The sequence below is a fragment of the Arachis ipaensis genome, chromosome B10 (genome assembly GCF_000816755.2).
Source record: "Arachis ipaensis cultivar K30076 chromosome B10, Araip1.1, whole genome shotgun sequence".
Taxonomy (NCBI): domain Eukaryota; kingdom Viridiplantae; phylum Streptophyta; class Magnoliopsida; order Fabales; family Fabaceae; genus Arachis; species Arachis ipaensis.
In genome coordinates this window covers 135752797-135764448 of record NC_029794.2, presented here as the reverse complement: position 1 = coordinate 135764448, position 11652 = coordinate 135752797, and the positions used below count along the sequence as shown (strand labels likewise).

Here is an 11652-nt window from a genome sequence, read left to right as displayed (position 1 = left end):
TTTAAAAAGATTATTAAAATATAAGTAGTAGCATTATTTCAATTATTGTTGATGAAAAAAATAATGACTTAAAATGCATGCAATTAGTGGCTAATTTTTTTTTATATTGTTTAAATATATGTGTAATACATCATTATTGGAAGATTAGGTGTTTTTTTTTATATGGTGTTTTATTTAAATCGGACGGTCCGATTTGTTTGAAGAGAAAAATAAATTACAAATCGGAGGGTCCGATTTGTTTGGAGAAAAAAATAAACTACAAATCGGTGGGTTCGTTTTGCATTTTTTATTTGTTTTTATTTTTTAAAATAAAAATCGGACGGTCCAATTTTAACATTAAAAAATTTTTTATTTTCGAATTCACAAATCGGACCGTCCGATTTGTGATTGTTTGTTTGAAAAAAAAAAATAAAACAAACAAATCGGTGCATCCAATTTGTACATTCCATATCAATGTGAAACACACTTCTACTCACAGCTTCTTGTTATATACTTCTCTCTCCCACATAAAAAATAACAAGCGGCAATTAGTTGATTTGAAACCACTGTCCAAAGTCCAAATCCTTTTCATGGTACCTTTTAAATTCTTAATAATATATGAGAATGAAGGATTTTATTTTATATTGATCAATGACTAATGACTAATGGATGTTTGAAGGGACATTATAATGCGCATAGTTGGTGATGATGACAGTATAATTCGATAAACAGTAAAGCTAGACAACTAAATAATCTTTTAACCAAATTATTGCAGCTGTTTTGTTTTTTTCTCCTTCTCAGTCGTATGCATTTCTTTTGTTTTTTTTTTTTTTTTCTTCGCTTCTGGTTTTTTTTATAAATAACACATACATTTTTTGTAAATAATATTTAAATTTTTGATAAATAATTAACAAAAGAAATCTTTAAATTTAAGACCGACTCACTTAATCAACAAATACATTTTAATGTATTTTAAATTTAAAAAACATATCAAATTATTATAAAATAATATAAGAATAACTAAATCATTTATATCTTAGTTTAATACCACATAATCAATTTAATAATAACAAAAACATATAATTTGGCTAAAAATGTTACAGAAATCTTTAGTAAATAATACAAGAAGTTTTTAAAAAATCACAAATTTAAAATCTTAACTCACTTAATTAACAAAATATATTCAAAAATTTTGAAACAAAAAATACATCAAATTATTACAAATAACAAAAGAATTACTAAACTTCTTATATATTAGTATCACTTAACTAGTTTAATGATAAAAAAAAAAAGTACATTATTTAATTAAAAATGACATGCAATTCAAAATTTTATGTGTCGTCATTAAAATTTTTTTATGTCAAAATAAAAAACGTCCTATGTCATAGTTAAAAGATTTTGGTGCTATTTATATCAATTAAAACTCTCTCATTCCTCCTCTTTTTCTTCTCGGTCATCTTCTTTTTCTTTTTTTTTTTCTGTCTTCTATTTTTTTAGTTTCATCACCTTCTTCTTACGTATTCTCATAATTCTTATTTCACCTTTTTAACAAAAATCTATGTTACAATTAAAAAATTTCAGTATCAAAATTAAAAAATTTTTTGTGTGACGATTAAAAAATTTTGGTATTATTTTTTTGATAAAGTCTATACAATTTAAAATTCTTTTTATCCTATTCTTCTTCTCATCATTATCGTCTTCTTCTTCTTTTTTTTATTTTTTTTTATTTTATCTTTTCATAATTTTTTTAATAAAAAAAATAATGCAATAATTATCAAGAGAAAGAATGTATTTTAATTCTAGAATAAGGTATTATAGAAACCATTCCACCTGCTTCCTAATTGCCTATTTTGGATTTGTATGACTTCTGAAACTGGAATCTTTTTTTTCGTCATTTGTGGTGTCTGTAAGACTCAAACCATCTTTTCTTCTCTCCTCTTCGATAAATATTTTTCTTTGGAAATATAAAAATAAAAACGATGAGATCGGTTGTATTTTGCATATATATACTTATTAATTATTATGCCTGTGTTATATATAAATCGTAATTTTTTAACCCATTTACACTTAATTTATTAGGAGAGATTTAGAGATTTTTTTCAAGTTTTGTAAATATATATATAAAATTTAAAACATTACTGGTTTAATTAAAATGTTTATTCGAATGTATTGAATTGAATATATAGTTGACTGAAAAAAAATCAAATTTTCTTTTAATTTGCAATACTTCAAGACATGCATGTGTTAATAAATCCAAATATTGATATTTGTAATTTGTCTCCTCCCCCGTGCTTCCTTTTTTCTTTTTCCAAACAAATTAAGACATTGTGGACCATGCATACAGATATAGGACATTAAAAGAAAGAGACAAATTAAATAAAGTATGAAAGAGAAGAAAATTCAAGAAAACAAAAAGAAGTTATATACATGCATGTAGACACGGATAGAGAAGAGTGAAATTCCTTACATCTAATGTTAATAAGTAGGGGTGTGTATGACCCAGTCCGGTTTGAAGATTTGGTCTGGTTTCAAATACGTTAGGAGCTATTTTGGTGTAATTTTATTGAGTCTAGGGTCGGGTAAGGGTCTCAAAAATAGACTCGATCATTATATTGGGTTGGATTTGGGCCATAACTCGGGTCACTCGAAGTCGGTCCGGTGGTCCGATCATCATACACATTTAATATTTTGTATTATTAGTAATAGATGAAGGTTATTCTTACGTGGAATTTAAGTATTGTAAACCTTAATATTTTGTGTTATTAGTTATTATAAGGCTATAAGTTAATGTTTTATGTTTAAAATGCATAAGATTTTAGACTAATGCATAATATTGTGTTATTTATATTGATTTAAATATTTAGTGTATTAGACAATATTAGTATTGATTATGGTTATGCTTTAATTTTAGAGAAGAGTTGATTCTTGTTATATTTTTCTAAGTGAATTTTATCATGTCAAATAATAGTTGGAGTCTTGGAAATTTGAATATTTTCACATGCTAGTTTATAAGAAGGTATCAAGAAAATGTAATGTTAATGGCCCGGTTTTCACCCGATTTTTACCTGATATAATCGTGGCCGGAAAGTGTATAGGTTTCATCGGGTCTAGAGCCGGGTTCGAGTCTAATAAATAGGCCCGGTATATATTTTTGGCCGAATCTGAATCACATCAAACCCGGTTTCACCCGGCCCATACATACCCCTATTAATAAGGACTTCCTGTTTTGTTATCCATGCACACATTTTAATTTAATCCTTCTAAAAACTATTTTGGTGTTTAAAGAGAAGTTAAAAAAATGACTTTTCTCATAATAAAAATTTTTTTATTACTTTTCTCTTAAAATAAGTATTTTTAGAATTAAAAAACCAAATACAAAATAATTTATTTATAAACTACTTTTAATATAAGCATTTATTGTTTAAGCTATTTTTTAAAAAATAACTTAATTAAGTTGTTTACTCAAATTGAGCCTAAATTTTGTCCTTTTTATTTTTTCAAGATATTTTTATTAATTAGAATTGAAGCTAATCCAAAAAATATATATCTAGATATGTTAGCTAAAATAATTCGTAATGTAGCCAGTTAGCCCAATACATAAATGGATCAGACCAACAGTTTATAAAACTTGGTCAATTGGACCTTTGCATTATTGATATCTTTTACCAAACTTGAGAAAAAAAAAAATAAAACGATTGAGATGATAACTTAAATTTGTCGTGTGATGCCAACTAGCCTTAGTTTATATGACATATCTTTCTCTTTCCACTTCAAAGGTCTAGAATTTAAATTTTAAAAATTGTAATTGAAAAAAAATGTGGTAAAAATGTGAAAAATATATAGGTGTATTATGTATTTAGCATTAAGAATTGTTCAATTTATTAAAATATTTAAAATTGGAGTTGTCCAATCTCCTGAAAAAAAAAAAATTGTCGTGTGATGCAGCTCTGAGTGAGTAGTGTGTAATGAAAAAAGAAAAATTTTGTTGTGTGATATATTCACGTGCATATCCATAATCCATATAGAAGAACGTTGAACGTTGTTCTCACTTGTCGCAATTCTTATCGAAGCGGCACCGCATTTATGTGATGACGATGACGATCCAATGGTTGAACTCCACGTGGCAGTTCCTATTCCGAGAGTTTCACACGTGTCAGCGCAGTGCAAAATCAGCTTTCTGTTTTCTGTATCTCACACCAAGAAGGCATAGGAAATGTGGAAGCGCAACAAGAAGAGCTACTTAGCAATGAGGAGGGAATTCGAAGATGAAGCAGCTGAATTAATCGGTTCAGATCTGAGGGACCTTGCTTTTGCTGCTAATAAACTCGCCAAAAACGCCGTTAAACTAGCTGCTGTGTCCGGCGCCGGAGTCACTGTGCTTGAATCCGTTGCTTCCATCGCTGCTATGTATGTATCTCTTACTATTCCCTCTTCGATCGTTCCATATCTCTAACCTAATTATCTAATCGCTAATCACTCATCTGCAGCTATTTGCTGATTTTGGATCGTACAAACTGGAAGACCAACATTCTTACATCACTTCTCATTCCATACATTTTCTTCAGCTTGCCTTCATGGATTTTCGGCTTCTTCAGGTACCTCACCCTTTCTTCAGCTAGTGAGAGTTGTTAGTAGATGAAAGTAGTTAGAATAAGTTAGAATCTGTGCTGAGCTGGCACCTTTTCTGTTATGAATTCTGTTAGCTCAGGTATAAATAACCACTCTCACTGTAATCACGTGTAATTCGATTCATTACAGCTTCAATGCATTTTACTAGATCCATTCGTTTCTCTCTGATTTTTCTTGGCTCTGCACTACTCAGAGCAGCTCTTGATACCTCCTCCTTTTTTCCATTGCAGGGGTGATGTTGGGAAATGGATTGCTTTAATTGCAGTTGTATTGCGACTTTTCTTTCCAAGGCGCTTCCCTGGTATCTACATATATGCTTCAATTTTTCTTATAGCTAGGAAAAATCTGATGTCTCTAAACAAGACACAGAGACAGAGTGAGACACAAAATCATGTTTGGCAGAGGAGACATGACAGAAACAATGTGGCCAAAGATACTTAATTAGTGTATTTTGTGTCCATCCTGACATGAAGGACACAGAAACACTTACAAGGGATACAACTTATTTTTTATTTTTTCTTTCATTATTTTTGTTAATTTTTTATAATTATATTTTTTATTATTATATTTTTTATTTCAAATTTTTTGGATGAAAAAAATGAGAATAAATTGGATTTTCATAATTTGTTCTAATTTATCACCAAACAAAATACAAGAACATAAAATTTTCTGTCTCTGTCCATTAGTGTTTTGTCCTGTTTTGTCCTGTCATGTTCTCGAAAACAAAAGCGGCCTAAATGCTGATTAAGTTGTATGCTACAGTATTTATTTTCTTTTCCCTGTAGATTTTGTCGGTATTCTTTTACTTGCTTGCTTGCTCATTCGCTATCAGAAGAGAAATTAAGATCTATGAAATATTTTCCATGCCATGGCAATTAGAAAGTAGTAGTAACTAAGTAACTAACTTGTAACGGTTGATATTGCAGAATGGTTGGAACTTCCTGCTGCTTTGATTCTGCTCGTTGTGGTAGCTCCAAGTCTGTTTGCAAGCACCGTTAGAAACAATGCAGTAGGGGTGATAATATGCCTTGCCATTGCATGTTACTTGCTGCAAGAACATATTCGCGCTTCCGGTGGTTTCAGAAACTCCTTCACCAAACCTCACGGCATATCCAATACGTTAGGAATAATCCTTCTGTTGGTGTATCCTATCTGGACGCTCGTGCTCTACATTCTATAGGTACAAACATAATGTATGTGTAGCAGCAAATTTGGTCTTGTTTAATGTGTCATGAGTGAGAAGCAAGTTGAATTTTGTTGTTGTTAATGTTTGTTAACGTATCTAGAGATTAGAATTCCTTGCCATTGTTTATGACTTTTGCTTTTGCATGTCCTTGTAGTTTGGATGCGTATAAATGATGAGTGAATTCGCGTATTCAAATATCGTTCATCTTTCTTGATTCAGCAACATTTTATTCCTTGAAAAAGAATGCAATATTGCTACATAGAAGGTGAATTGACACTGAACATGAAGACTCAAAATGTGACATAGCTGCAACATTTTCAGATTCTGTATCTCTCTCTCTTTGCTAAGTGTTCTTGTGGTGCTATTAACATCATCCTTAGTTTGTAGTGTGAAGATAACATTAGGGATGTGTTTGGTTGACTAATAAAAATGGGATGGACAATTTTTTCGATAATTTCTTGACCCATAAATAAAGTTTATTTATAAAAATATGCATCGTACTTTTACCTCTTAATCAAACATAAATATAGGGGTGAGCACAGGTAGCGGGTAACCAATTATCCATCCGAATCCGAACCGAATCAATTAAATTGGTTTTGAAACCAATGAATAATTGGGTTCAACTCAAACCAAACCGATGATCTTTGTTAGTGATTGGTTCGGGTATCGATTCTGGGAGTGGGTATCGATTCTGGGAGTGCGGAATCCGAATCAACCCGCGAACCCGATCATATATTAATTAAATAAAAAAATAAAAAATATATATATGACTTTTTCATTAGACAGATTATTCATTATTAATATGTTTGGATTTTAATGGGTTTAGTTTTTAATGTATTTGGTGTTTAAATGTTTGGATTATTTCTATTGATATTACATGTTTATTATATTTGTTGAATTTTTAAGATAAAAATTTGATTTTTTTTTATGAATTTCAAAGTTATCGGATAATTAATTACCGGAACCGAACAAATCCGTTCTTTATTAGTTTGGTTTGGTTCAGATACATATACAAAAAAACACAAATTCGATCCAAATCGAACCAATTATATTTTGATCGGTTCAATTCTAATTTTACCATGAACTCGAACCAAACCGATCCGTGCTCACCCCTATGTACATACTCTCTAGGAGTTTAAGTGTTTATCAGTTTATGAAAAAATAAAGTAAAGTAAAAGAAACTGATTTTTCAAGGGAAGGGAATTTATAGCTTTTTGGAATTTTCAAAATAATTTTATTAATTAATATTGACAAATTACACACGTGGAATGTAGCATACAGAATTACAGACACTTAATCACTTCATAACAAGGAACGACAACTAAATTTTGTTTATCACTTGCAAAGTGTTCATTCATAAACATATATTTACAAGAAACCAAATGGCTTCTAACACAACTGGTAAAAATTACTATCAGAGCATAATGTAGGACTACAGGGTACCCTCTTGTTATATGGTTCACGCCTTTGTTCCCTTTGCTTCCTTGTATAGTTCCTCAATATGGTTCTGCGCATGTTTGTATAGTAACATTAGTTTATCAAATTAAGGCACTCAAACATCTCATTGTAATTCATAGATAGCCCTTGAATCCAGATATAAGGAAGCTAAAACCAATTTACATTTATAGGCTTGTTTAAATTCTAAATCATATCAGTATATGAAGGAGTTAAATAAATAAACAAAAAAACAAGCAAACCACTAAAAACTTGTAAGGTTTGAAGTGAAACAGAGTTATGAAATATTGATCACGGCTTGAAGACAAACCTTATAATACTTGAGCAACTGTGGTCTCTTCAACTTGAATGTTGGGGTTATTAAATCTCTCTCCATGTCAAAGGGAATTGGTTCCAAATGAACAGCCTTTAGCAGCTCAAATCCTCTAAGCTGAGAGAGTTAAAGTCAAAGATTTAATTAGTATGAACAAAATAGATTATATATATTGTTATAAATACTTAACACGAATTATGAAAGTGATTAATTATGTATATGGATTAGTGGACAAATGTATTTTTGTATTATCTTTTTCATTATTCTCTCCCCTCTTTAATAATAGGAGTATAATACAACAATTACAAAGTTTTGCACTTTGTCCTGCTTAGTAGGAGATATGATAGGGGAAAAAATAGGAATATTATGGATATGAAAAATTAATATTGTCTAAATTTATTAACAGAAAGTTATTTTTTTTCTAGAAATAATATACTATCTATTGTCATATATCAGCAGCATAGGATTAAGATGGAGAATTTCATATACATACTTGGTGTTTCTGAGCAGTGCTGTTGAGGTTATCCAATATGTATTTTCTTGCCTTCAGATTATCACATAAAGATTTATAATCTGCAGTCAAATTATGCTCAAGTGCCCAATCCTCAAGGGCCTTTCTTTCAGGAACCACCACAGCCACCAAGAATGACTCAAAACTATTTCCATACACCCAAATCTGCATCCGGAAGGAAATTTGTAATCCATATTTAACAACATAAGTTTAGTTAGGGGTGAGCACGGGTAGCGGGTACCCGATTACCCGTCCGAACCCGAACCGAACCAATTAAATTGGTTCTGAAACCAACGGGTAATCGGGTCCAATCCGAACCAAACCGATGGCTTTTGTTAGTGGGTTCGGGTATCGGTTTTGGGGGTGCGGAACCCGAACCAACCCACGAACCCGATGTTTAGACAATGATTATTCATTATTAATATGTTTTGTATTTGGTGTTTAACATGTTTGGATTATTTCTATTGATGTTACATGTTTATTGTACTTGTTGAATTTTTAAGACAAAAATTTGGTTTGTTTTTATGAATTTCAAAGTTATCGAGTACCCAATTACCCGAACCGAACCAATCTGTTCTTAATCAGTTTGGTTTGGTTCGAGTACATGTACAAAAAAATACAAATCCGAACCAAACCGAACCAATTATATTTTGATCGGTTCGATTCTAATTTTACCATAAACCCGAACCAAACCGACCCTTACTCCGTTTAGTAATTGAGAAGAATTACAATGCCATATTATATATATGCAATTAAGTGTTGATTCTGTGAGTTTATATAGAAACACACCGAAGTTATAAGAGGGCATTGCAGATACTTGTTCTCTATGCTCTCCACAGCAATATATTCTCCTTGAGATAACTTAAAGATGTTCTTTTTTCTATCAATGATTTTCATTGCTCCATTTGGTTGCCACTCTCCAATGTCACCTGCAATGATTTCCAAATCAAGCCTTTAATATTGCATTTAGAGTTTGAGTTATTAGTTATAACTCTTGCACTGATTTATTAATTAAATGACAAGTCACTAGTTAGTCACTTTAGTCAACTCTGAGAGCAACTAAGAATTTCTTGCATTTAGAGGCAATGTAACAGGTTTTAATATTCTACATAGTTAACATTTACCTGTATGAAACCAACCATCAACCATAACCTCATGAGTAAGATCTTGACGCTTGTGATAACCAGAGAACAAGCTAACACCTCTGAGGCAAATTTCTCCACGTGGCACACCGGAAAGTGCATCATATCCCATCTCAGGCACTGATTCAAGCCTTGCTTCAATGGTTGTCATGGGGATTCCAACAGTTCCTGTCATTGAATACACATCACCTATTGCTGTGAAACACCCAGCACAGCTTTCAGTAAGACCTGTCATATCAAAATGAATACACAATCATCAACAATTTCATCTCTATTCAAAGACACTGAAAGATTAAATATCAAAGTTGATACCATATCCTTGTGATAATGTAGATCCACTAGTGACCCTCATAAACTCCTCAACATGTCTAGGCAAAGGAGCAGCTCCTGATAACAAGATTCGAACTCGTCCACCTAATGCTTGTTTTGTCTACCAATTATTCAAACCAATAATGTATTAGCTTTTTAATTCAATCTTTCATGAGTTTTCTATCTTGCTAGTAAAGTATTGATTAAGTTTAAAGCATACCTTATCAAACACAAGCTTATCAAACAAAGGTGCTGCTTTGTGTTGTGGAAGACCCTTCTCTAGATTTCTCAACTTGCTGTTGTTAGAGTCAAGATTAGTTTACATATGAATAGGTAGTTAAAACTGTCATAGAGATTAATTAGTGATAAAACATACTAGTTATATGCATAATGAAACAATGCACTTTGCAGTGCTCCTCCAGAGGAAACCTTGTTGTTTATACCTTCAATTGCAAAATAAAAAAGGAAAGAGGAGCTTAGAATGAAAAAAAAAATAAAAAATACTTGGAGCATTATTTTCATATATGATAATATCACAGAAGAAGAGAATTAATTACCAGCATAAATACGGTCAAAAACTCTAGGGACACCACAGAATATGGTTGGTTTTAGTGTCTGAATATCTTCCAACAGAAACCTAACATCCTGCAATATTTAGTTTGAAAAATTCAAAACTATGCATTAAAAAGTATATAACATAAGATGGAAACTATATTAAATTAAACCAAATTAAATTTCATGAAGTTAATATGGAAGTCTTTCTCACCCCTTGCCAAAATCCTATTGAAGAGTTCTTGTGGATGCAATAAGTTTCCATTATCTGGTCATATACATGTGCAAGAGGAAGAAAGGAGAAGTACACATCCTCCTCTGTTGCCTACAAATATTCCAATATCACAATTTTCTTTAATTGTCATAAATATGAGAAACATGATACATGACAGAGTACAATGGCGTCGTTTGATTCATGTAGCCGACCCCACTTAGTGGGACAAGGCTTTGTTGTTGTTGTTGTTGTTGTTATTGTCATAAATATGAGAAACTCAACCTTGTCTGGTGACTTATATTCGGTCAAAATCGAGTCGATCTGATGTGTAATACAAAATAACTCGAATATTTGAGTGACTTATTTTGAATTGTACAACAGATTGACTCATATTTATGCTACAATTTGAGTATATCCTAAGAGGTAATAACTTTTTGTAACAGAAGAAGATTAAGATGCTAATGAAGTAAGAATAAAAATTCTTATAGCATACCACTCTGTCTGTTAGTGAAATTATTTGGTCAATAGACAAGACTTCAGCCATGAAAGCTTCATTCTTGATGACAACACCTTTGGGATCTCCAGTTGTTCCACTTGTGTACATTATTGTGCAAATATCAGTCTTCTTTTTTGATGGTAGATCACAGTCCAAACTTCCCTGATAGACAAAGACAAAAAATAGTAGATTAAGTTATTGCAAAAAATTATGAAAGAATACTCAATGTGATTATAAAGCATGTTTCTATACCAAGTGTAGAAACTCTCCCCATGTCAAGCAACATGTTCCGAATTTCTCAGCTTCCTTCTTTTGTGTGCTTGAAACACTTCCAAAGCTCACAATAGCTACACCATTATTATATTAATTCACCAACTGAATGAGGAAAAACACTTAGAGAAAAGGACAAATAGGTCCCTAACCTTTTGCTCCGCGGACATTTTCGTTGCTGATCATTGAAAAATACTTTTAAGTGCCTGACTTTCACAAAACTTGGACGGATCAGTCCCTAACGGAGACATTTGGACGGATTAGTCCCTGAAGGAGGCATTTGAACGAAGGGATTGATCCGTCCAAGTTTTGTGAAGGTCAGCGACTTAAAAGTATTTTTCAATGGTCAGGGACAAAAATGTCCGCGGGACAAAAGGTCAAGGACCTATTTGTCCTTTTCTCAAACACTTAATAATCTAACTAGCTAGGAATCATTAAGGTTTAATATAGAAATATGTTCAACCTACTTTTGAGATTTGAACAGCACCTTTCAAGACAAGACAAAATCTGCACAAACATGAAATCAAAATTGACATTATTCTAAGTTTCTACTCCAAATAAATTATTGTGCTAGCTAGAGAAAAAAAAAAAAAAAA

At 31.5% G+C, this 11652-nt stretch overlaps 2 protein-coding genes across 6 annotated transcripts in view; one reads left to right on the top strand and one right to left on the bottom strand.

The window, feature by feature from the left end:
- On the top strand, positions 4071–6283 carry LOC107620763 (cold-regulated 413 plasma membrane protein 1). Of its 3 annotated transcripts, XM_016322891.2 has the most exons (6): positions 4081–4386; positions 4467–4574; positions 4839–4909; positions 5535–5788; positions 5949–5970; positions 6028–6283. In XM_016322891.2, the coding sequence occupies exons 1-4, from the start codon at positions 4193–4195 to the stop codon at positions 5786–5788; spliced, it is 627 nt and encodes a 208-aa protein (XP_016178377.1). In that variant the 5' UTR covers positions 4081–4192; the 3' UTR covers positions 5949–5970; positions 6028–6283. The 3 variants fall into 3 exon arrangements, with proteins under 3 accessions (XP_020968458.1, XP_016178375.1, XP_016178377.1); XM_016322889.2 differs by lacking the exon at positions 6028–6283 and having other exon boundaries at positions 4075–4386; positions 5949–5975; XM_021112799.1 differs by lacking the exons at positions 5949–5970; positions 6028–6283 and having other exon boundaries at positions 4071–4386; positions 5535–5906.
- LOC107620748 (long chain acyl-CoA synthetase 2) overlaps positions 7002–11652 on the bottom strand; it is a 7369-nt gene continuing 2718 nt past the window's right edge. The window contains exons 7-19 of one of the 3 annotated variants that reach the window (XM_021112798.1): positions 11524–11563; positions 11039–11133; positions 10784–10948; positions 10291–10401; positions 10082–10169; positions 9901–9967; positions 9762–9820; positions 9528–9647; positions 9198–9443; positions 8863–9002; positions 8056–8238; positions 7560–7679; positions 7002–7301 (exon numbers count right to left, since the gene is read on the bottom strand). In XM_021112798.1, coding sequence (XP_020968457.1) covers positions 7254–7301; positions 7560–7679; positions 8056–8238; positions 8863–9002; positions 9198–9443; positions 9528–9647; positions 9762–9820; positions 9901–9967; positions 10082–10169; positions 10291–10401; positions 10784–10948; positions 11039–11133; positions 11524–11563 — 1482 coding nt within the window. In that variant the 3' untranslated portion in view covers positions 7002–7253. Of the gene's footprint in view, positions 7302–7559; positions 7680–8055; positions 8239–8862; positions 9003–9197; positions 9444–9527; positions 9648–9744; positions 9821–9900; positions 9968–10081; positions 10170–10290; positions 10402–10783; positions 10949–11038; positions 11134–11523; positions 11564–11652 lie in introns of all 3 variants that reach the window. The other 2 variants (XM_016322874.2, XM_016322873.2) reach the window with 2 other exon arrangements.